Source organism: Haliotis rubra, unplaced genomic scaffold, assembly GCF_003918875.1.
Source record: "Haliotis rubra isolate DU_JTF1 unplaced genomic scaffold, ASM391887v1 Scf883, whole genome shotgun sequence".
Classification (NCBI taxonomy): Eukaryota; Metazoa; Mollusca; class Gastropoda; order Lepetellida; family Haliotidae; genus Haliotis; species Haliotis rubra.
Window position 1 is genome coordinate 299549 of NW_025767616.1, and position 27329 is coordinate 326877.

At 39.4% G+C, this 27329-nt stretch overlaps 1 protein-coding gene across 3 annotated transcripts; it reads right to left on the reverse strand.

Annotated features, from left to right (window-relative positions):
* Positions 1-523: 523 nt before the first annotated feature.
* On the reverse strand, positions 524-26792 carry LOC124263448 (probable methyltransferase-like protein 24). 3 transcript variants are annotated; one of them, XM_046698095.1, is made up of 9 exons: positions 26565-26792; positions 25601-25735; positions 19093-19164; positions 18517-18594; positions 10381-10448; positions 5756-5884; positions 4684-4758; positions 3122-3257; positions 524-882 (listed from the first exon to the last, which is right to left on the reverse strand). In XM_046698095.1, exons 2-9 carry the CDS (start codon positions 25679-25681, stop codon positions 586-588), a joined length of 936 nt encoding a protein of 311 aa, XP_046554051.1. In that variant the 5' UTR covers positions 25682-25735; positions 26565-26792; the 3' UTR covers positions 524-585. The 3 variants fall into 3 exon arrangements, with proteins under 3 accessions (XP_046554051.1, XP_046554050.1, XP_046554049.1); XM_046698094.1 differs by having other exon boundaries at positions 19093-19167; positions 25601-25713; positions 26567-26791; XM_046698093.1 differs by having other exon boundaries at positions 19093-19167; positions 26565-26790.
* Between the last annotated feature and the right edge of the window lie 537 nt (positions 26793-27329).

The window sequence follows — 27329 nt, forward strand, 5'->3', positions numbered from 1 at the left end:
TAAACGCCATGCATAGCGTGCTATGGTATCAGGGAAAAGGTGGGTAATGATTTTGCGTTCAACGACAGAAGCCAAGGCCGTCGCCTCACCAACGATTACGTCGACGATGAAGAATTGCCGTCCGACTTCTGCATGTGTGTTCGTGACAGAGCGGATCTCCCTGGGAACATTGGCCACTCGGTCCCGGTGTGAGATCTGTCACGTGATAACTATCAACGTCTACCATTTGGACCCTAATTCCCCCAACTATAATAAACATGACTGCTGTCGTTATAAATTCCTCGACTTCTGTCTCCCGTCCGTTGTCCATCACCTGACAACGATACTAACGCTCTTGACCTGACGCAAACTGAAGTGGTGGGAAAATTACTAAACATGGCCGCCGCGATGTTGCTTGAATATTGTTACAAGCGGTGTAAGACTAAACTCACTCACTAAACATGGCCGCCGCGATGTTGCTTGAATATTGTTACCAGCGATGTAAGACTAAACTCACTCACTCACTGAACATGGTCGCCGCAATGTTGCTGGAATATTGTTACAAGCGGTGTAAGACTAAACTCACTCACTCACTAAACATGGACTTCACTTAAGCTTGATATTAACGTAATGAATCTCATAGCAAAATGTCCTTATGACTGGAAATAAAGCATTAGTAAGTCCACAGTTATGATTTTTGTGAACATAAAACTTCCTGAATCCTGCATCATGGACGTCTTTCAATATTTTCAGTTTGCTGACGCAGTCATTCAAGTTGCTACAAGGTCCGTGATATTCCACGAGAAACTGTCCGACGTTCGACAGTTCGCCGGATGACACCATGTTGGGTAGCGAGGGCCATTCTGAATTTTCGATGTCCATCTTTAAAACATCAATATATTTCTGGAAAAGAAACAAAGAGGCTATAATGTATTAAACGACATCCTAACACATTTCCTGACAATATCAGGAACAGCAAAGCAGTGAGTGAGTGAGTGAGTTTAGTTTGGCGCCTCCATCAGCATTATTCCAGTAATATCATGGCGGGGGACACCAGAAATCTTCGCACTTTGTACCCATGTGGGGAATCGAACCCGGGTCGTCGGCGTGACGAGAGGACGCTTTAACCACTAGGCTACCCACCGGCCCCAAATACAAAGGAATGAAATGAAGAACGTGTTTGTTGTGTTCAACATGATTCACTTAAAGGGACATACATCCATGTATAGTTGTGTCTCGTTGTGCTAGTGCTGACTTGTGTGTGTTTGGTAGTGTAGCCAAATTAGAAAGCACCTTAATTTGTCCCTTTTTTCCGGGCGCCAGGCAAGGTAACAACAAGTAACACAGTAATCACAATATAAGTTGTATGCCTCTCTCGAGGGTAATACGGTCTGATGTACGCCTGTTTGTAGCAGTGTCACCCGAGCCGGTAGACGAGGGATGATACTGCTACAAAGAGGCGTACATCTGACCGTATTACCCGAGGGAGAAGCATACAACGTATTTATCTTACCGCCATGTTAAATGTACAAAGCATCATTTTATTTTTATGTTAAAGATCGCGACCGACTATATGACAAGTAAACAAAATGGCGTCTGCCTCTCGACTGGATTTTTAAAATCAGTGAAACATATTCTGACAAGATTAAAACTGCTATAAAAAATGGTTGATTATGTTTAAGCTGAGTGTGCAAACGACTCAATGTATAAAATAGTTTAAATAAAGCAGTGAAAGTCGGTAAAATACATCTGTACAAAGTGAACACAAAAACAGCTGATCGAACGGTTATCGAACTCCGGGCACGGCATGCGTCATATTAATACGTCATACGATTGTTAGCACTTCAGGTTCTTGGCGAAGAGCTTGGCGGTTACCGTGGCAGCGGGTAATATTTTATACAGTTGTCACCACACGGAAAATTGTTAAAGCGTCATTGACCAGTGAAATTAAAGTATTTTACATGAAGGTAAGATAAAGTACGTGATCTGAACTTCCATGTTTTGGAGGCTGAGTGGGTGGGATCGTTCACTTTCTGAGCAGGCGATTTAGGTGCCTCACTCCGAGTGTTTTGGTTCAAATTCAGGATGGGACTCAGCCCACAAATATAATAGAATCTGTAATTTACTAAGAAAGTGTAATTCCAAATATAACATAAGTTCGATATAATTCAGTGTTGAAAATTGTTGATTGCCTGTAGGTTCAATACCGTGTCTTTCCACCATCAAAGGGACCAAGAAACCTTTTGTGATTAAGAGTGCAGGTCCTAGTAACTAACAGTAACGAGGTGACCAAATGGACTGGTTGTTAGTACAGATCACTGTATCCTGATGGCGTGCTAATCACTGGATTGTTTGACCCAGGCTCGATTATTTACTGCTGGGATGTTTCTGCATGTGGCTTTTAAACTGACCCATAGATCATCCTGGTGGGTATGCCAATCACTGGGTCATAGAGCTGGGATGTTTCTACGGTTTATGCACTATTTACTCTGAAGTTATCGCTTTGCTAAGAGCATCAGCAGTCACCTTCTACTCACAGTAGCAGATGAACTCCTTGTTTTGACAACTAACAGGTTGTCCCACACTGGCCCCCACGTTCACATCTTCTTAACGAGTTGTCCCGGAGTGGACACTAAATTTGGTTATTACGTACAGAGGCCACCGATGGAATATACCGTTTCTGCTTGCGGCTTTAAACAACTGACCCATAGATCATGCGAACCTTGACCCCCTTTATGGGCCAATTAATTATATAATTTCTTGATACTTATGTCGCTAAAATGACCTGTGCTGCGACATTAAAAACAACTATAACTAAATTCGAATTACAATTATTACCAACTCTGGAACCTGAGTGAACCCAGCCGAGAGTACGTGATTTAAAATACCAGTTGTGGAAGCCGCGATGGCTGAGGGAGTCGCTGATTTTGCATGGCGATTTGAACTCTGTGAACATGGTTCCGAAGCCCAGATAGGACTCACCCCCAACAAATTAAAAAACTCAACTTTAACACTTGTTACGTTTGACCACTTTCTAAATGACACATAATTTAGAGAAGAGAGAAAATTCCTAGTTCACGAGGAGCAAATTTCCAAATATTTGTAAAATATATAATTTCAGATTATTCAAAATGTCACTGACCCCGGTGTGGTTCAACATTTTCTTGATGGTTGTCAATGTCTGTAAATCCCAGGAATTGCTCTTCTGGTCTTTTCCGCCAAGGCCTGATTTAAAAAACCGGACACGCGGTGACCTCTGGTAGGATGCCTGGGTCATACTGAAATATGATTATTATCACTATTATTACTATAATACAGCATCAACGATAATAGGCGATGTTTATGACACAGTTTGTCCAAATATCAACAATAATGTTAGATACAAATGGTAAACTCATCGCACGTGAGGTATGTTATTCGAATATTAGCTGGTGCGTGTGAAGTGATGTACATATGTCAGCCTAACGGCTGAGGGTACATAAGGATACATACTGGTACACACAGGGTACATCACATATGCGCGGATTGATCAGATGACCACGAAGTTATTTTAAGGACATTCTTTCACCCAGTTCCAAAGCTACATCCGCAGATTCGTTGCGTTACCAAAATCCGTAGCAGGCGACGCAAAACGAACGGGAATACCATCCTGTACCCAAAACATTTTGATACAACTAAAAGAAGGAAAACAAAGCAGTTGTTAAACACATATTCTTATGTAACTATTATCGGCCGTTCACCTAAAATTTCCAAATGTATATTTCTGAATAGGGTTTAAGAATCATACATGGGATTTGCTTTGTAGAATATGCAAATGATATAATCTTTTTCAGCTACATAAAATTTAAAAAACACAGATACTCAAAAATGACTTGAAATACTTTCCAACTGAACACTCGTGAAACCTTGTGAAACATTCCCAGAAATGTAATATAATGTAGTATAAGCCCAGTGTCAAAGATTAAAGTTGATTACGTATATTAACATATTGTTTTTAAATTCGCAGCGATATATAATTAGATTTCCTAAAAAGCAGACGTACAATCTACAAAACCAGCCCGCAAGAATGTCGTGCGTGTTCTTGAATCTGTTACCTTTCATGGCATTATTCTTATAAAGCTTCACATTAGGGGTAGCCTAGTGGTTAGGGCGCTCGCTCGACACGACGAATACCCAGGTTCGATTCCAAACATGAGTACAATGTAAGAAGCCCGTTTCTGGTGTCCCCCGCCATAATATTGCTAAAAGCGGCGTAAAACCATTCTCACTCACTCACTCATTGTATAAGGCGGATATAGGCCTCTTATTAGACCACCTTGACCAAAACATATAACACCACCACCACCACCAGGGATTTCATAGTGGTCCACAGAAGCCAGTTCTTGTTGTAAGAGACGACATAGTGGATCGGCTGGTCAGGCCTGGTTGATTGCGTCGTCGTAATCCGCCATTGCTCATAATATCAGCCACTGGTTTGACCAGGCTTGCTTACTCAGGACATCCGACATATAATAGGAATATTGCAGAGTGTGCAATTAAGAAACGAACGAACGAACGAACGAACGAACGAACGAACGAACGAACGAACGAACGAACGAACGAACGAACGAACGAACGAACGAACGCCGAACGAACGTACGAACGAACGAACGAACGAACGAGTACATAACGTACCAGCAGACATTAACAAGCGTATATACAAACCTTGGATCAAAGGAAAAGACATTACACTCGTAGTTTTTGGCCGTGTCATCGTCAAAAGAAAAATCGTTGCTGATTCTGAAGTAAAAGAAAAACACCACTACTTCGAAGTTATTTCTAAATTACATACATGCCATATAATTCAACATGAAGGAACATTTGTAACATATGTTACATTAGGGATTACACTTTCTTTGTAAAGAACCGATTCTGGTATTTGTTTTGGGTTGAGTCCCATCCGCGGCCTCGCGATGGCTGGGTGGGTTAAATTGTTGACTTTGTGTGCTGGCAATAAGGTGCCTGACTTTGGGTTCGAATCCCGGATGGGAGTCAACCTGTCAAAAGTACCAGATTTGGTACTTTCCTGAGAAAGTGTGATCCCAAATATAACATATATATATGTTTTAACTGACCACTTTCTAAGCGGCATTGTGTATTCATGAAGGAACATTGCCACAACAGTTTCGCGTAATATCTTTAAAGTCTTTATTTCGGTAGATACATCTATTTGACAGCCAAACGAAAGTGAAGGATGCACGGGCCCTTGAGACAATCACAATTACAAATCTGAAACAGGGCAACGCTGTATAACTGAATATTTGTGGCCATTTGAAAAAAAAAATATCCGTTAATGCTCCACATTCAAATTCGATTTTCCCCATTGCCTGTCATGCATAGTAAAACCACTCACCCAAATGAGTACACGATACAGGGCTTTAGTGGACTGTATTCGGCGTCTGTGTCTTAGACTAATAGGTATTCCAGTCAGTTGATTACTCACCCAAACGAGTACACGATACAGGGCTTTACTGGACTGTATTCGGCGTCTGTGTCTTAGACTAATACGTATTCCAGTCAGTTGACTACTCACCCAAATGAGTACACGATACAGGGCTTTACTGGACTGTATTCGGCGTCTGTGTCTTAGACTAATACGTATTCCAGTCAGTTGACTACTCACCCAAACGAGTACAAGATACAGGGCTTTACTGGACTATATTCGGCGTCTGTGTCTTAGCCTAATGCGTATTCTGTTTAGTTAACTATTACGTATTCTAATCAGTTGACTACTCACCCAAACGAGTACACGATACATGGCTTTACTGGTCGGTAGTTGGCATCGTCACAGATCTCCCAGCCTCCATCTCCCAGTTTTCCCATGCGCAACTTCCGGTAGCACATTGTATCTACGTTGTCAAGGTAACTAAATAGCCAATAGAGTCAGACATTAGTATTCATATAGTCATTAATTATTGAGGTGTCAATCACAGGATTATGGTCAAGATTGCTTACTAGTCCACTTTATACAACTTATATATTTCTGGGCCAACAAATCCCACAAATTGGCACCATAGGTTCATAGTGGCTGCTTCTTCTCAATGTCTCGAGACTCAAAACAAATCAATAAGCGAGAAACATTCTGTGCTGAATATGTCCTTAAAACTGACAATGTCATTTCCGACACGAAGATACCTTGGCGAATGCGTAGAGAGTGTTGTAATACTTTGATATGATAGATCATCTTCGCTAATCCAGTGCATATTATCAATATTTCATGCTGATAAATACAGGATTCATTGTCATTTAGGAATATCAACCGAGTCTTAGCTTATCGGTACTTCCTAAGCCTTTGAATTTCACATTACTGTTTAACTTAATAAAAATATTGCTTCAAAGTTAACATTGAAATCTTACGTATACATCGCATGTAGTGATACATGTTTTCTACTGTGAACCGATGCAAACAACCTGTTAACGCCTTTTGGGTATATTCATTTGGTTAGAAAAGATTTCCTCTAATTATTGAAAAAAACAATACTTGAAAATAATATTGCAGAATAATTGAAACTTTGGTCAACAGAACGATTCGGTGCCATTTGCTTATATCTCTGGTACAAGTTCACTGATGTTTAGATTTTGAGTACACCGGCGAATCCCACTAATCTAATTTACATACACCGTTGCGGTATGACGTAGATGATATTATGTGATACGCTTATGTGTATGCTACGACCGGATTTGCAGACATTTCCAAGTATGAATTGAAAAGTTGGTACTTCAGGAAATGCATGAACATAGAGTATTACCAATACGTGCCTCTCAATTGTAATCGGTAATGAAATTTCTTATCTTTTCTAAGTTTACCAGTGTTACGGTCAAAACACTTATTTACCTGAAAAAATTATTTTATAAATCATTTTCCGTTAAATTTCTATTTTGCATTCAACCATGTGTCATTTAACTCTTATGTCGTTTTATTCCTTTGCCACTTTTCAATAACCCTCCCAAGAGAGGTAACTGCCCCAGGGCATGTCATTGATGCCATGTGCTTTTGCCTTTAGAAGAGTTTGGCAAGGGGCAGTACAGCCACTTGCTCAGTTTATGCAAATTAAATTCTGTTGGTAATTTTATGGCTTTATTATTTCCTAAAACCTATTTAGTTCTTCTATTATTTTCAGTTAATCTACAGTAAAGTCATTCTGGATTGCAAGAGTATGTATTAGAACAGTTTAGAAGAGAGAGAGAGAGAGAGAGAGAGAGAGAGAGAGAGAGAGAGAGAGAGAGAGAGAGAGAGAGAGAGAGAGAGAGGGAGAGAGAGAGAGAGAGAGAGAGAGAGAGAGAGAGAGAGAGAGAGATTATTAAATCATTTTTTTCTTATATCGGATACACACATGGTTATAGGAGGTGTCCTTTCGCATAAAATATACTTACAACAAACTATACTAATGATAACAATTTTTTAACAATACTGTAATATGTAGGCTCTGCATTGAATTGATATCAGGCTTTAACTAAATAAAGTCTTACAGAGAGTATAGGACATATTTGATCTGAAATAGCGGTATAAGTATTTGATCTGACAAACTAATGACAAACGTGTTGGAACACTTCCTATCACGTTAGTGATATATCACGTAAGTGATATAATTATTTGATCTGACAAACTAATGACAAACGTGTTGGAACACTTCCTATCACGTTAGCGATATAAGTATTTGATCTGACAAACTAATGACAAACGTGTTGGAACACTTCCTATCACGTTAGCGATATAAGTATTTGATCTGACAAACTAATGACAAACGTGTTGGAACACTTCCTATCACGTTTGTCTCCACCATAGGGGGCCATTCTTAAATAATCTTATGACTGAGTTGCGTTGATCCATGTGAGTATGTTTCCATCAGCGTACAAATAATTCAAACCGGGACATCCGCTACCTCCATAATATCATAGTCAGTCAAAACGTAAATTTATCGGTATTTTTCAACATAAGGCAGACACATGGTTTTAGTCCGGTTTTGGGTTTTGAAATTGAAGGATACACGCCACGACGTCGTCACGAAGGATACATTAAGATGTAATCGTTATTAAAGGCTAGGTTATGCTGTAACACAACGTCAGCTCTCATGTTTCATTGAATATTTTAACATACTTATAATTTTCATTCAGTGCTTTTCTAGAGTTTCTACAGAACAGTTGTCTGAGATTAAGAAACCTGAAATCCACACATGTTTGGTGATACTTGGTGGAACTGCATGTTTGTTATTTTCAGAAGGATATTTTGTTGTTATAATTGAATGTGTAAGCTGTGCTTCGCCATAAGAATATCACAGGTGATGTTTCAATCGTTTCCCCCAGCTAGATCAAAATTAGTGGAGTACATTTGTCCCCGATTGACCTTTAAACACAGTATATGGGGAGCTTGCAATAAATGTCATAAGATGATTCAGACCCGTGAAGATCCGGGTTAGATTTGATCTTCAGTAATCAATTTGTAGAAAGAGGCGACTAACGGGATCGGGTGGTCAGGCTGGCTGACACATGTTATCGTATCCCAATTGCGTAGATCGATGCTCATGCTCTTGATCACCGAATTGTCTGGTCCAGACTCGATTATTTACAGACCGCCGCCATATAGCTGGAATATTGTTGACTACGGCGAAAACTAAACTCACTCATAAGGATACATACGATTTACTCCACTACTAGTATCGACTACGTCATATTAATTTTTGGTTGGGGTAAAATGACTATAATCATCTTGACTTCTGATTTTGGTAAGGTGTTCCACTGATGCCCGTTGGCTGTTTGGCTGGGTTGTGAGCATTCGGGACCTGGTTGGGGATCTCAAAAGCCTTCGTTTTCGACGTGTTGGCTGCATTTCCAGATAAGAAGAACCACTTACAATTATCAACATGATGTCCCACCCCCTTTAACCAGTTGTCCCCATGAATGTCTATTCTGGTAAACAACTGACTTACCATTGAAAGAGTTTACGTGTACCGACGGTGGGGCGAGGTGACCTTGACTTTTCTCGAGCACCCCGTTTAATCAATGGTTGGGTAATTATTCATGCCTAAGACGCTGAGAGGGTGCAGTTGACCTGGAAATGTAGTATTTTTAATATTATCCCAGGACAGGTTTTGTCGCTTTTGTCAAATGTTAAACAGGAGATAACATTATTTTTTATTTTTTGTCAAGGGAATGCATGTTTTTATGTTAACATGTAATTTATCGTGAAGAGGCCTAACCAATCCTGTAGCATATATATAATTATCAGGTTCATGAACATGAAATGATACACCCTACATCTTTAAGGGTTGACTGAATATGTATTTTTATAATAGGCTGGGCATAATGTACTGGGGTATATTGTACGCCAGATATGTAACGATGAATGTGTAATAACACGATGTGACCACGGGATCTACAAAGTAAACATTAGGTTACAAAAGTAACAAACTGCAGGTAACTAACTGCAGGTAACTAACTGCAGGTAACAAACTGCAGGTAACAAACTGCGGGTAACAAACAATCAGTTTTGGTCAATGAGCTATGTCGTACTGTTATGTTTTGATTTTGATTTTTGGAACATGAATATTTTAATTGCGTGACCTAATGGTTTTCTTCGGGAACTCAATGAATGCTGTTCAAGGAAAGAATCACCTTTTTTGCAACATAAGCATTGGATGTAATGGAGGATGCGAGAAAAACATTTTCTGTTATGAATGAAACAAGAATTAATCAAACAGAAAGCCAGTTCACGTGGGATATGAGCTTGAAAACTACAGGAGATAACAGGGAGAAAACCCGTACGTGCCCTAGTTAGGAGGACTAACTTCATTCGCATAATTGTTTTCAACTGAAATCTAGCTCAGTTTGAAGTTGATCGGGAACAATTCCACTCAGTTAATTGTGATCGACCTGGAGGAATTAATATAGATTGAAACATCACTTGGGTTGGCAAAATCAAAACATGGTAATTTGGCCAAGAAGTTTAACTTAAGCTTCAGGTTTATTGATGATTTAATATCGATCAAATAGCCAATTCACTTCCACTGATTTACCCACCTGAGCTTGAAATTCAGGAGACAGGTGAGACCGCCTTTACTGTTTCATATTTGAAAAGTCTGTACGCTCGGGTAGAATAGGTCTTCAGCAACCCATGCTTGCCACAAAAGGCAACTATGCTTGTCGTAAGAGGCGACTAACGGGATCGGGTGGTCAGTTTCGCTGACTTGGTTGACACATGTCATCGGTTCCCAATTGCGCAGATCGATGCTCATGCTGTTGATCACTGGCTTTTCTGGTCCAGACTCGATTATTTACAGACCGCCGCCATATAGCTGGGATATTGCTGAGTGCGGCGTAAAAAAAATTAAACTCACTCACTCACTCACAAAATGTATACTATACCTGTGGTATGTTTTGAACGCTTGACTGACGGTCATTTTCGCTATAGCATCTTTCTCCGGTAGTACAATCTGAATCAAAGATTCACATATCTTAATATATAATGACGAAAGATACTGGTATAGACTCACTTTCACGATCTATTGAGGCAGAATGCCTGTTGTTCGTCCGCGTGTTACAGCAGTAAAACAATATAGGATATAACTCCGCTTTTAAATTGAAGGTATGTCTGTTGCGAACCAGATAAACCAGTGACTAACATCATTCGCCTCGCAACTGGGATACGATGACATGTGTCAACCAAGTCAGCGAGCATGACCACCCGATCCCGATAGTCGCCTCTTACGACAAGCATGGGTTACTGAAACAACCGGCGCTATAATGTTGATGTTGATTCTATACGAGTCATATCAACATTATAACCGATCCATCATGTTCTTGTGGATGTCTCTGTGAAAATGTATATCATTATTTCTTGGATTGTCCCCGTTATAAAACACATAGAGAAACTTTGTTAGCTAACATAAGTGATATTTTACAAAGTAGATATTTACTAGATATATGTCTTATTTTATATGTCAATGCAGACCTCTCAACCGAAGAAGATCTGAATATCTTCAAATCATTACATCAATCAAACTAAACGATTCCTCTGTTCATACTAATCTGTTATATTCTCAAATCAAGATCTTTCATGTATATGTTCTCTGTTTCTCATGTAAATATAATTGTTGTAAATATTGGGAGAGGGCGTCATTAAGTTGGATAACTTGTGCCCAATCCTTTTCTTCAATGAATAAAATATGTTTTACTCAAATCAACCGACACTATTCAATCTATACAACTGTTATAGAGACTTATTCAGGACAGCCTTCGACCAAATATTTTAAAAGTCCAAAACCTATGTAGTCCAGATATGTGAGACTTTATTGTAATAATCTATATGACGCTAACCTGTATTCTTAATCAATACTGTACATCCTTATCACTACCGCATTGTACATTGACTTGTCAGCCCATTAATTATTGTATAAGACATTTATAACCTTCATTGGTAATCCCCCTTGGCCGTGTCTGCCATCACATCAACTGGTCAAGGAAGTGCTTTTGTTTTTCTGTCTGTCCATTGATGAGTCGTCGCCTGTCCATTGTTGTCAAAAACTGTATATATACTTAGTATGCTCACATCTAGACAGCGAAGGAGTACGAGTTCGGTATTTGGACTGTCTGTTGGGACGACCACGAGCAGGATAATGCCGCTCGTAGGAAACGCCCTGGGATTGAGCAGGTACTCCGCTCACCTCGCTCATGTCTTGTGTATGTGTTTGTCATGTACTAAAGACGTTTGAACTCAACTATGCCTTCGTCTTCATCAACGCACACTTCATCTTAATTATGAGCTAATTCCCCAGTCGACGCATATATACCACGCGTTGACACAAACATTACCACTGCAGAATTATTAGCTGTGCTAACTGCGCTGCACTTAATACCAACTTCACAGCACTCTTGCTTCCTACTCATCTCCGTTGACACAACCATTACCACTGCGGAATTATTAGCTGTACCTCCTGCGCTGCACTTAATACCAACTTTACAGCACTCTTGCTTCCTACTCATCTCCGTTGACACAACCATTACCACTGCGGAATTATTAGCTGTGCTACCTGCGCTGCACTTAATACCAACTTTCCAGCACTCTTGCTTCCTACTCATCTCCGACTCACTGAAGCCAGATACATAACATGCACTCAAGGTCACGAAAGGACACTATACACAACATCATCACTAAAATTCATACTTTAATTCTTTAAATTAAAATATAAACTCCCTGTGGATTCCTGGACACACAGATAATTCTGGTAATCAAATAGCAGACACAGCAGCCAAACTCGCCACAACACATAAATCACCAGTTATAAATTTCACACATAGATGTATTAAACGCCCACCCGGCCAGTCAATATGCATAATTATTTTGTCTACAAAACGACTCAATGAAAAAGACAATTTTTATAAATATGTGTGCATATACATTTCATGAAATATATGAAATATATAAATAATTTGCATTAAAATTGTCTCCACACAACACAAACTTTCAGGACAACATAAACAAAAACAAAACGACACTTCCATCATTACAGCCCCCAACCCCATAAAAATCCCCACATTATCAAACACCAAAGTACTAGACGAATGCATAACGAGACATATCACAGTTTGTTTACTAACTTTACAACGTAAAGACGTCAGTTACTTTCACAATCCGATTCACTCTCGCTACCACTCTCCACACACAGTTCAATTATCACTTTTTCTATTTCATGTTCAACTGGAATATTGCTGTCCTGGGCCAATAGTCGCCTTAAAGCCCAAATCGGAAACATTAAACCATCTTTAGCTTCTTTTTTAAAGAAAGTTGGGACATTGCTGACGATTTCTCCACACTGAGATGTCAAACGCAGACCTTGTCTCGGCTGTCAGACAATCAACTCACAAGGTGCACAATAATAGACCCAACTAGTTGTGACAAGGTCACGCAATCATCAAGTCACGCTGAACAAGCTGTAGCTTTGTGACAAAACCTAACTAGGGAGGGACACATAAAACCCCATATACCCTGAATCAAATGCTGCCACGAATTTATCTTACCGAATGCTTAAATCTCTCTTTAGTAGATATAACATTAAAACAAACTGAAATTCAATAATATCTAATTTTTTTACTAACATGGTATTGACAAGTCGATCCGAACCACCGGTTCACGGTTCATTGACTGCAGTGGGCGAGCGTGCAAAATATACATTATGTTGGAAAGCGCAATGTTGTATCTCCTAATAATCATCTGACTGATTGTGCCTGTTATTGAAGTGACTCAATAGACGTCTTGTGACCGCCTCCGTGGTGTAGTGGTTAGAGAGTCCACCCGGAGAGCGGAAGGTCGCGGGTTCGAAAGACGTTAAAATATGGTCCCTGCCTGGCGCTCGGCATTGATGGGTACAACAAAGACTGGTCGGCTCGGAGTCAGTATAATGAGTCTGAGTGGGATATTCATGCTTCACTGCGGCATGGTATCTCAGTGGGCTAGCACTATAAAATCAGCTTAAGTACAATGTGTGCTGCCGATTTCTGGTGTTTCCCGTCGTGATATTGCTGGAATATTGCTAAAAGCGGCGTAAAACCATACTCAATCTCTCACTCACTTACAAGTCTATTCGGGTCAATATGAGATATCCTTTTCCACAACCGAACGACTTCTATACATTTTTTTTAACGTTGACGATGATACTCAGCGTATCTCCTACACAGATTTTGAGAACGGTCCGCATATAGCATTGTACGGTAAGATGCTCGAGAGAACGTTACGATCAATCACATGGACACAAAGCTACAAACACAACGCGATAGTCTGTGTTGTAATCTGACACGGAAGAGATAATGCTAATAAAGTCTTGCTTGTAACCCAAGTACACTGTCGGCCGACTCCCAATTGTTCTCGGTGGCCTTAGTTTGGTACCTTGTTAATCTGACACGCAAGGGCTGAACAATTAAACCTGAGAAATAGAGATATGAATCAAGAAATGTGAGGAGCTTGATAAGGTGGTTACCTCGCCGGAAATTCCGATGTTACAGAAGGACGTTATTTGGGCGAACAACCGATGGCAAAAAGCGTTAGGTTTTCGCCCATGTAGAGAAAGAAGACGACATTTTTGTGTTTGCGGTGAAATGTTCACATTGATGGCAATTGTAGTAACAACCTAGGTCTATAGTTTACCCGCACTAAACTTTAAACGTAACGAAATTTGTTCGTCAAACTTATCTTTTACAAGGTACAATTATTTCAGAGCAGAGACGACCGCCTCCGTGGTGTAGTGGTTTGAGCGTACGCCCGGAGAGCGGAAGGTCGTGAGTTCGATCCCCGACCGCGTCAGACCAAAAATACGTTAAAATATGGCACTTGTTGGTCCCTGCCTGGCGCTCGGCATTAATGGGTACAACAAGGACTGGTCGACTCGGAGTCAGTATAATGTGTCTGAGTGGGGTATTCCTGCTTCACTGCGGCATGGTATCTCAGAGGGCTAGCACTATAAAACCAGCTTAAGTCTGGGCTAGTACAAGCAGCCGCACATACACATACACACGCATGCACGTCGTCATATGAGCGAATATTCTCCAGCACGACGTTAAACCCAATTCCACCATCATAGCAGAGACACCAGGGCCCTTATTCTTAAAACGTTCGTAGCTCTAGGAATTCTTATCGTAGCCAATGTGTTAAGAATGGGATTAAGAAGTTCGTAGGGCTACGAATGTTTCGAGAATAGCTAGCCAGTACTGATGTCATAATCTCACGTTTGAGCATGCGCTACTCAACAGCATAACTCCATTATAGTGTTGATAGTAGTATCATGTCCATGGGCGAATATGTACCCTTGCTCTGACGTAATGTTTCAATGTATTTTAACTTAATTAAACAACTGTCTGGTGTTAATATCCCGCCCGAAGATGAAACACTTCTAAAGACCCATGTGCAAACATAATGGGCCACGAAAATGGCTTACTTATAAGTCAAACAACGGGAATGTAGAAACACAATTTGCCGTTGACAAGTGATAGTTGTGTCAATAAATTCACCGCTCCAGTAATAGCGATTTATATCAGTGGGGTGCCACGTCTTATCGCAGTACAAAAAACCAAAACAGACCCAGACACAAAATGTACTTCATTGATTATCTGAATATCGTATCAATGTACTTGGCTACACTTACCTCTATAACGTTCTCAGTCCAGACAATTTCAAATAAGTTTAGGATTCAGATATAAAACAAAACCTTTAAAATATTGGTCTAGGATTAAATACTTTTTTGTGGAGTAGATATCAAGCAGATGTCTTACCGGAAGAGGAAGTGCCCGATGCTAATTTAAAGACAGAGATGAGGCAATATTACAAATAGTTAGTGAGCTGTGAATTTGTCTGAATAAATATACCAGAAGAGTGAATGAGTATGGGTTTACGCCGCTTTCAGCAATATTCCAGCAACATCACGGCTGAGGACACCAGAAACAGGTTTACACATTGTACCCATATGGGGAATCGAACCCAGGCCTTCAGCAAGACGAGCAAGCGCTTTCACCACAAGGCCACCACCCCTTTACAAGAAGAAGCTGAAGAAAATCTATGTGGAACCAAACCACTATCCATCCTAACCTCTACATCCTCCTATAATTGATTTCTCCAACATAACACCGTTACATACAGTAACAAGAAAACACAGTCATGATCAATATTGGGACATGCTGCTCATACTGATTATCTTGGGTTTGCATGGCGTGATACTGGTGGTGATATATGCTATTACAAATTCTTAGTCTTACCGTTTGGTCTGACTTCAGCTCCTTAGGTATTCACTAAGGTTACACGTCAGTTAGTGACGAAGTGGCGTTCTGATGGACACAACATTGTTGCGTTTTTGGACGATGGTATTATGTCCGGTGCTTCACAGGATTTAGCTTTATCACAAGGTGCAGTCTTTACAACCAATCTCGTGTCTTCAGGGTTTGTCCCCAAAGTAGAGTCTCTTAATGCGCCAATCTGACTATCAATAGAGGATTGTAGCTCTTCTTGTTGTTTCAAGAGGGCGTCAAGTTTAGCATTTGCGTCCATCATAAAGTGGCCGTGGTGTACTTTCAGCGAGAATGACCAAATCTTCTTCTTCTTCTTCAGTTAGGTGCTTTTGAGGTCGCCTTCGCCTGTTGGCATTTCGGCAGACCTAAATACCAATTCAAATTGAGTAACTCTTATATATCCTTGACAGTGCCACCCCGCGGGGCAGGTAGCTCTCGTTACACACCGGTAGGAGAAAACAATTTCCTACTAATTCATCCTTCAAATGTAGGAAATATAATAATGCAGAAATTGAAAGTGTGGACCGTTACAAATATCTCAGTGTTAGTTTAGATTCAAAACATTCTCGTTTCAAAACATATCAATCACATTTACAAAAAGACCGGCCAACAGCGACTATATTTTCTTCACCGCTTAAGAAAATTTCCTATTGACAAAACCATTATGACCGTTTTTATCAAAACTTTATTCAAAGTGTGTTGACCTACAATTTTCTATGTTGGTATGGGGGTCTGTCTGCTCTCAACATAAACAAACGTTTCAAAAATTTTAATACTGCCAACAAAATTGCTGCAGTGTCTTTCGAGTATATTCCCTTTATCTTTGAGTACCGGATTGTTAACAAATGCAACTAAAAATAGAACTGATGGTTCCCATATTTTATGTCACCATTTTGAACAACTTTCTTCTGGACGCAGCTTTCGTTTACTTTCCCTCAAAACAAACAGAGCTCGGCAGTCGTTCATACAATCCAGTATTCGTGAATGCAACACATGTTTTGAATGATCATGATGTGATAACCACTAGAATTATCCAGCCTCTTTACCTATGTGGTTCATTGTATTGAATCATGTCAGTTTTATTGTGTATATGTGCGTAACTAGCATTCGTTTTGTACATGTAATTATTGTGCATATATTTTGTGAATTATGTTTATATTCATTTTGAGACCATTTTGATGAAAAAAGAATTTGCTCCGGGATATTAAAGTTTTATCTTATCTTATCTTATCTTATCTTATCTTATCTTATCTTATCTTATCTTATCTTATCTTATCTTATCTTATCTTATCTTATCTTATCTTATCTTATCTTATCTTATCTTATCTTTTTTCTTATCTTATCTCAACAGAAACATTGCGGCTATTCTGTCATCTTCCTTTAAAAGACCTGAACCAGATTCAGCCACCCTCAGGATATCCATTCCCTACATTGGCAAACCATCACATTAAATCAGCAGACTCCTAAAACAACAATCAGGCCCCAGTCACCAATAAACTGGACTGACATCAGCATTCTTGCGAACAATCAAATGGAATTCACAAAACGCAAACTCACTGAAGCCATTCACATCGAACGCCAAAGTCCACCTTCAACCGAGCTCAAGGACATTTCATTCTGCTTTTGATGAACTCCTCCACCAAGCCCAATGTTGGGGTACATCGCCCAATAAACTATGTCTCTGGCTTCAGCATTGTTACATCTGTATAAGAATCAGTATCAAAACATCCCACTCACAAAAAAAACGAAGAAGTTGTTATCCATAAGGTTTTTTCAAGATTATACTTGTTCGTACTGTTTTAATTCATGTGCTGCATTACAAATGCAAATTTGGCGGCGAAAATTGTATGTACATTTGAAACGTCGGTCATATGGGCCCCGGATGATACGTTTATTTCCTCCCATCTGGCAAATACTGTTCCTTCCTTTGGTGTAGGTCCCTGACAAGGTATGTTTGTTTCCATTTGAGGATTATATTTAAAATTTATTTATAACGTTATATATATCAACATCGGGCTCCACAGTGCTAGTCTCCCTGTAGGGATTCCGAATGTGGGTCCTTGACAAAGTATGCTTGTCTCCAGATTTCTCCAACATGTTCATATGAAAGGTTTCAGTCACAACATTTCAATATTTGGTAGTTAGGATGTGAATCGATCTGTATTGTTACATATCAGTTATTGCTTGGTTATTTCAAGTATAAAAATTAGCATACCAGACACTAAATGTAATATACCCAACACACACACAATGTAAAAACAATATTGGTTGTAACAGGCAAGGCAGTGAGAAAATGGTTCAACGTGAAACATGCTTTTGCAGAGTTGCTTCCCTTATCTGTGCCAGGATCCACCTACTGAGATAGATCGCTGCACTAACCAAACACGCGGCAATCGTGACAGATCATCCAGTATGTTCAAAGTATCCAAACAACAAGACTATGTGAGCTGTAAGTGAGTGAGCGGATTTTCTCTATCTCGGCTGTGATCAGTGTCGCTTCACAGATACCTATAGCCAAGAGTATACCGGGATTCGAACCCAGGTTTCCTGCACGCCCAAAGTGATGGAGATGTTACAGTTTTACCCATGATGCAGTGCACATGTGTATGTTGCTGACAAACGTGATAAAGTCACGCGGGAACTGGCTCTTCAAAGGGAGGCAACTCTGCACGGCAAATTCGGGCGCAATTTGCTTGGAGATGATGATATGATGCAAGGGGAATTTCATACCTGTCCCTGCTGACGGAGTTCCTTGAGTGGTCCATCCACGTTTCTTTCTGCATTCAACTTCCAGTCTGATTTTCTTTGCTGAAGTAAAGATAGGAATACAGTGCTTGTAGTTCTGGATGTTGAATAGAGAAAACGAATCATATGTTACTTCTATGAAATGATGAAAGGCACATTTTGTTTTTTGGCAACAGAAATTCTGTTTGCAGTAAAATCTTTTGAGCGTCCAAAATCTGGAGCCATTTAATGTTTTTCAACATGATTAATTCGATATACCTGCTCAAGCTCTTACAAACGGCCAATTCAGTTTCATCGTATATACTTCCAAGCTAATTAATATCCTCCTGGAGTGTCTTACCCGTGAAGATCCGAGTGACAATACAAAAAAAACCACCAAAAACAAACAAAATCATGAGCGTATAGAAACTTAATATTGTTTTTAATCAGTATAAACCCCTCTTTGGTAAAAAACCGCGTTGCTTGTGAATTTACCTGTGGTACAAACAAGATGGCTTATCTTAATGACAAAAATTGGATACATAATTTATGATTAATAAAATAGACACTCCTTTAATTTACCATGCTCGGCATTACCACCACGTTAGACACCGTATTATGTTCATTGGGTCCATCCTTCCTATCTGTGACTTGCTGCTGTAAAAAGAATTGATTTTAAATGCTTCAGAACCTTGGGGGTTTTGGGGGTTGGGGGTGGGGGTTGTTGTTTTGTTAAGGATGCATAATTATATGTGATATGGATGTGCATTGGAGTCTGGTTTTAATTACCGGTCTTTGCGGCTGGTTGAGTTCAATTGTTCAGAGATGCTATCCTTCCCAAGCATAATTTGTTTTGTTTTGTTTGTTTCTTTTTGCGTTTTATTGATGTCAATAAGTAAACAATATGCAAAATCAATATTCAATATTCAACCTGATCAATATTCAATAAATAAAGAAAATCATGATGTGGAAAATATAAAGACCAATAATCAAAATTGAGTTTGATTTCAAGGCAGGACAACACAAACTGCCCCTAGTGTCCTTAGAAAACAATTAACTTTTTATCTATTTATACTTTTTAAAATACTTTCTTTTTTGTTTTGTCGCCGCACTCAGCAATTAGATATTTCTAACAAGGGCAATACGAACACTAATAACTTGAAAAGTCACTTTTACTACAAACATTTGTGTCAGTAACATGGTATGGCTTTTTTAGATATTTCTGAAATACAATCTTTCAAGCACTAGAACGTGCTATCACATGCACCCGCAAATATTGAACGAGATATATGTTGTGTCACAGGTTGAACTGTTCATATAGCACAGCAACCCAAACAGACGTCACAAATTCACAATTTTGTCCCTAACAGCTTGCCATACAGATGAGCTGGCTGCCAGCAGGTACATCCTGGTCTCTGGCACATTTTGCTCCTGCAGTCTGTGCACTCAGGTGATGTACAAGCTGCATGTATGTATGTACCTGGCATTCACCATGATGGAAGTGGCAGCCCTCAACGTGTAGTTTCCTTATTTACAGGTATACAAGTTTGTTTGCAAAAAGTTTAAGACTTTTATTGCGCTAAGAAACCCTAGTACCAATCCGAATAAACAGTCTACAATCAATCCATTGAGACTGAACATCTAAACTGATAGTTATTTAAAACCAAGCCGTTTGTAAACATAATGACGATATCGGTTGAAACACTCGTGGTATCTGAAGAGCGAAGGGCATGTCGTGCTTCTTAATGAACAATAATATTTATCATGCTATCATTTACAGCTTCAACATATTGAATGAGATGTATGTTGTATGATTAAATGTATCAGAAAACATTACAATGACCTAAATGATGCTTAATGACACATGTACACTAACAACTAGTCTCTGAAATGAGCAGATTTTACAGGCGAAAAAGTCATAATATAAAAGTTAAATATAATGAATGAGACTTTCTTTCTGAAACTGTGGAAATCTAGACTTGCCACATATCCTAGACTTACCACATATCTAGAACATATCCTGGACATATCCTAGACTTGCCACATATCCTAGACTTGCTACATATCCTACTTGCCACATCCTAGACTTGCCACATATCCTAGGCTACATATCCTAGACTTGCTACATATCCGGACTTGCCACATATCCTAGACTTGCATAGGCTTTTTGGATATGCTTGTTACACGGTCTGTATGACAGACTGTGACACATGTAATGATGGGAAATATATAATTAATATGCATTACAAATTGGTACAGGAATATTAATTTCAGTCAGATACTCAACTGACGAGGTTACTTTATCAGTTAATCCGTTATCACCCCGGACAGGCATTGCCCACCATTACTCAAGGAGATATCCCACTGAGGTATTATGAGGCAGACATTAGCAGGTGGTTGTTTGTTAAGTAAATCCTGAAGAACAATCGTTATGTTAATCCGTTATCACCCCAGACAGGCATTCCCCACCATTACTCAAGGAGATATTCCAATGAGGTATTATGAGGCAGACATTAGCAGGTGGTTGTCTGTTATGTAAATCCTGAAGAACAATCGTTATGTTGGATTTGGCCTGTGTATGCTACACGAATGCCATAATACATTTTAGAAAAGTTCTACTTTATAATACTACTATTTATTACCTACGAGGGCGAACATATCGGGGTTCATATTTTTCGTACAATGCCCTAGGGCAAATATCACTTTGTCATGGTGACGTGACGTGATGAACAATGCTTTGACGTCACGTTTCTTCTGTGACGTTGCGTTCTACACGCGTCGACGGCGTGTAGCCAGCCTATGTTTGAAAGTAGATTCGGGTTTATTTTCCTCAACTTCGGTTATAAACAAAGTATTATATTTGTGTATATTATATTATATGTACTCGTGTAATATCCTCTATATAATAATATAATAATTAATTCCATCTTAATTAATCCTAAATTAAATAACAAACATGTGACCCCTGACACTACCGCATCCCTTTGATTCAAGCCGCACCGTCTGTAAACGTGTGGAAACAACCTCAGTTTAGAGGGATACTTGCCCATAAAAGGTAGGTGAATATCGAGTTTCTTTGCAAATATCGAGTTAAAAGGGTAATTTAGCTGGTTCGGACCGAGAAATTATATCGAAATATCCGAAATATCGAGACATCTGTATCGAGTTAAAAGATATTGAATAATGATACATTATGAAAGATTTTACCGGTACAGAGATCACCATAGATGTTATATCGAGACAACCGAGATATCGAGTTATCCGAGTTCGACACAACGGTGCTCGACTGTACTGTACAGTTTATTTATCAAGGCAAGAATTGTATGGATGTCAACTTCTTAATTGTGATTTATATGGTATTTATATGGAGTGAGAGTTGTCAGTCGCGTCATTGTAAAAATTGGAATTTTAGTGTATGCTCTTTTTTTACCCAGCATGGTATGGAACTGTATTGTAATGTAAATGTATTTTTACCTTGTTCAACTGTTGATCTTATGATAGAAATGTACTCTGCAAAGCTTGTTCAATCGTGGTCTGAAGATGTATCCAATACCACGGGTAAATTACGTACATATAAACTTTTTAAAACTGGTTATTTTACTGAAAAATATGTTGATATTCTTATGCCAAGATGTTATAGAAGCGCTTTTGCCCAATTTAGATGTGGGGTTGCTCCAATTAGACTTGAAACGGGGCGTCATGAAAAATTACCTGTGGAAGAACGCACCTGTCCGTTGTGCAGTGATAACTGTATTGAAGATGAAGTGCATGTTTTACTGAAGTGCTCGATGTACGATGACCTGCGATCGGAATTGTTTACCAATATTTGTACTATCTATGGTGAATTTTTCAATCTTATCGAAGAACCGAAATTTTGTTTTTTAATGTCAAATTATGAAGTTGTTAGTAGTGTTGCCAAAACCATATTCCTTATTCTATCTAGGAGGTGATGGTTGCTGTATAGCAGTTAAATTGTGTATAGACATATATTTTATTTTTTATTTTTTTAGCGCAAGCGCTTTCCTATGATTTTTAGTAGCTTGTATATATTTTAGATTTAGTCTCTCATAATTCCATAAGGAATGTAGCATGTGCATTTACTGGTCATTTGTTATTTTGTCTAAAAAAAATTATGATGCACATGCAGTGAGACGTTAATAAATTATCTGTCTGTCTGTGGTGGACACGACGTTCCGGGGTATATCCTTACTCCTTTATCAGGTGAATCAGATTCCATACCCCCAAACGTCGTGTCCATTACAATTAAGTTGACATCCATACAAGTCTTGCCTTTATGTGTATCCCTTCTAAATGCCATTCAAAGACTTAATTGTATTGGAAATCCTATACAATCCTACACAAAAGATCAGCTTCTTCACATACATGCCTGCACACATGCATAAACACAAGGCTCTTGTTCAGGATTATGCATGCAATACCACAGAACAAAAGGTTCCCGGAAGAGCACTCGAGCTTGAGACGAGCAGCGATATAGCGAGACAGCGAGCGCGCTATAGTGATATAATTGCTCCGCGGCGGTCAGGTTTCGCTGGTTGGGACGACGCCCAGTAAACTGCATTGTACCCAAATGTCAAAAGATTGCCATTCACCAACTGAAAACATGAACATTCCCGGGTAGATGTCACTTATACTGCAACAGACAGTATGGGGATACATAACGAACATTTAGGGATAAAAACTCCTTGCTTATTGCATTGAGAAACGTTTTGGAGACGAAAACCACACTAATTGTATTGTATTGTATTGTGTATTGTGTATTGTGTATTGTATATGTATTGTATTGTATTGTACGCCATATAGCTGGAATATTTTATGCCTGAAAGAGAAAATGATTTTCATGAAAAGATTTTTTGCATGTACAGGTGTTTAATACATAATTATTTAACTGCCACTATTTATTCATGTCTTTATACAGCCTTGCAATTGTAAACAATATGTTTGTCACATTGAATGTGATATGGATATCGATTGACATCTACAAATTAACTCCCGAATATTGATAAATTTATATCAATTTACTTGCAGGAGTCCGGGAATACCGTTATGCTGTGTTTAAATATCGTTGCAACCTTGGCCCTCAGCCAATCTCGCCCCTACACCAAGAGACAGTTTCGTGAAAAAATGACATGGCAATATGGACAAATATGTAAACCTGTGCCTCACTTTCACGCATAAAACATCATTTAATGGATGTATACGTGCCAATGATATCTGTATTCAAAACAACACGTTGATCTGATCCAGTGATGTGCCGATGTTGATATTTGTATTCAAAACAACACTTTGATCTGATCCAGTGATGTGCCGATGTTGATATTTGTATTCAAAACAACACGTTGATCTGATCCAGTGATGTGCCGATGTTGATATTTGTATTCAAAACAACACTTTGATCTGATCCAGTGATGTGCCGATGTTGATATTTGTACTCAAAACAACACGTTGATCTGATCCAGTGATGTGCCGATGTTGATATTTGTACTCAAAACAACACGTTGATCTGATCCAGTGATGTGCCGATGTTGATATTTGTACTCAAAACAACACGTTGATCTGATCCAGTGATGTGCCGATGTTGATATTTGTATTCAAAACAACACGTTGATCTGATCCAGTGATGTGCCGATGTTGATATTTGTATTCAAAACAACACGTTGATCTGATCCAGTGATGTGCCGATGTTGATATTTGTACTCAAAACAACACGTTGATCTGATCCAGTGATGTGCCGATGTTGATATTTGTACTCAAAACAACAGGTTGATCTGATCCAGTGATGTGCCGATGTTGATATTTGTATTCAAAACAACACGTTGATCTGATCCAGTGATGTGCCGATGTTGATATTTGTACTCAAAACAACACGTTGATCTGATCCAGTGATGTGCCGATGTTGATATTTGTACTCAAAACAACACGTTGATCTGATCCAGTGATGTGCCGATGTTGATATTTGTATTCAAAACAACACGTTGATCTGATCCAGTGATGTGCTGATGTTGATATTTGTATTCAAAACAACACGTTGATCTGATCCAGTGATGTGCCGATTTTGATATCTGTAATCAATACAACACGTTGATCTGATCCAGTGATGTGCCGATGTTGATATTTGTACTCAAAACAACACGTTGATCTGATAGAGTGATGTGCCGATGTTGATATTTGTACTCAAAACAACACGTTGATCTGATCCAGTGATGAGCCGATGTTGATATTTGTATTTAAAACAACACGTTGATCTGATCCAGTGATGTGCCGATGTTTAGGTTATTCGTGTGGATAACAGTTTGATAAAATCGAGTAGCTATCACAGTTGATATTTTCATGGTGATCAAAGCCACGACTAAGTCTTAAGAAGTTCGTATCAAAATACGAGATACACACCATTTTAATCTCACAGGACAATGGTATATTTATCGTAAGCTACGTTTTTAACGAAATCAAAGGGACGATTAATTTTAGTTAGTTATAATCGTGTCCCTAACACGAATTTGACTGATGTTGACATATATGCCTCGTCAATATTGAACAATATTTGATATATTTTCATGTTAAACAGCTGGGCTAAGTAAAATCTATACTTCAAACATTCATTAATACAACTCAAAACCATTGTGATACTGAATCCCCTTGTAATATTACTGCGGGCGAATCGTATAATACTGACCAGTGTTATTCCCTTGAATAAACGATCATATATACAGATATATACAGATATATACAGATATATACAGAAATGGGTTTGACAATTGAGATAAAATAAACTAGCTTTCATATAAATATTTCGAAAACGATCGAATAGAATCGCACATTCCAAATCACTAACAAAACGACCACATGTGTCACAATTTTGGCGTGTAATATGTGTATAAACTGAAAAAAAACTGTAATTCTTTTCCATAGCGAAAAGTGTTAAAATTATGTGTACTCGCTGCCGCCACTTACATGTAAAATGCTCTGTCATTTCGCTTTGAACATTCAATACGCCCTTGACAAATAAGCCCAAATCATACACAACATAATACACAGCATTATGTACACGTCAACACAAAGATCGACAACTCACCAGCGGGGAGTAGATGAGAAGAAACGTGGCTGCACAACCAACCCCAACTATAAATCCGGCAATCCTTTCTTTAGACGTCATACTATCCTCACAACGAGACTTCAACTGTTGGCCTGTGACAAGGACATCAGAACGGTTGTATCAGAAATCGATGCCATTTCCAAGCAACGCAGAAACATTTACAAAGCATGTTGTCCTTATAGAAATGTCACGCTATGGAATATCCAGACTAGTTAGACGCCGCACTCAGCAATATTCTAGCTATATGGCGGCGGTCTGTAATAGTCGTGTCTGGACCATACAATCCAGTGATCAACAGCATGAGCATCGATCTGCGCAATTGGGAACCGATGACATGTGTCAAACAAGTCAGCGAGCCTGACCATCCGATCCCGAAAATGTTTGAAGTTGTCGGATCATGATGACACTATGTCATAGATATTTCGACTCAACTGAGTGATGGTATTTTGAAGGAATGTCAATCACTTAATGTAACTATGAAAGTGCCCGTGTAACACTGTGAACTATGAAGTTGAAGAACGTATCTCGTGTTGATATCTATGGGACCAGCCACCACTACTTGTCACCTGTATGAAGAAATTTGATTAAATGCAACGTAGAAGTTAACGGTATATGAGGAGGATCTACATTTTGTACAATTTCAGTTTCATTTGGGAATCTCAAAATACAGACACTATCCTGGTCCAATTTCACAAGAGTGCTTTTCTCTTCTGACTATGTGTTTAAATAAAGTATTCGTAATATCAAGGTGCAACTGTACAAAAATCGAAGTCAGAAGGAAGGAAAATGTCACATCATCTCTAATACCTCAAAACAGATTAGTCGTCGTAACTTAAACACCATCCCCTACCTCTCCCCCCTCCCTCTCCCCACCCCGAACAAAGTAAACGTGAAGAAACCCGAAAACATACGGAAAGCAGATGATTAACGGTACGATAAACCTACCTTCAACGCGTGCAAAACAGGCGAGTTTGCTGTTAACGTGAGATCACCGTCCTTACAGGCAGATCTATTGACCAGTGCGTCAAGTGGGCGTTGCTAAGGAACCGGGAGCAGTGAATGATCACGTAAAATAAATAATATCGGCAATGTCGTGTTGTTGGAGCGCAATAGAGACATTGATAACGGGTATGCCAACCCGTGACCCGCTTTCAAATTCCAGATCAATAGTTTCAAATTCAGGAAGGTTGCTCAAGCGACCATACTACTACTGACATGTAGACGTGGTGGTATGTAGGTGGAGACACTGACATGAAGTGGTGGTGGTGGTATGTAGGCGGAGACACTGACATGAAGTGGTGGTGGTGGTGTGTAGGTGGAGACACTCACATGTAGTGGTGGTGGTGGTATCTAGGCGGAGACACTGACATGTAGTGGTGGTGGTGGTGTGTAGGTGGAGACACTGACATGTAGTGGTGGTGGTGGTATGTAGGCGGAGACACTGACATGTAGTGGTGGTGGTGGTGTGTAGGTGGAGACACTGACATGTAGTGGTGGTGGTGGTATGTAGGCGGAGACACTGACATGTAGTGGTGGTGGTGGTGTGTAGGTGGAGACACTGACATGTAGTGGTGGTGGTGGTGGTATGTAGGCGGAGACACTGACATGTAGTGGTGGTGGTGGTGTGTAGGTGGAGACACTGACATGTAGTGGTGGTGGTGGTGTGTAGGTGGAGACACTGACATGTAGTGGCGGTGGTGGTATGTAG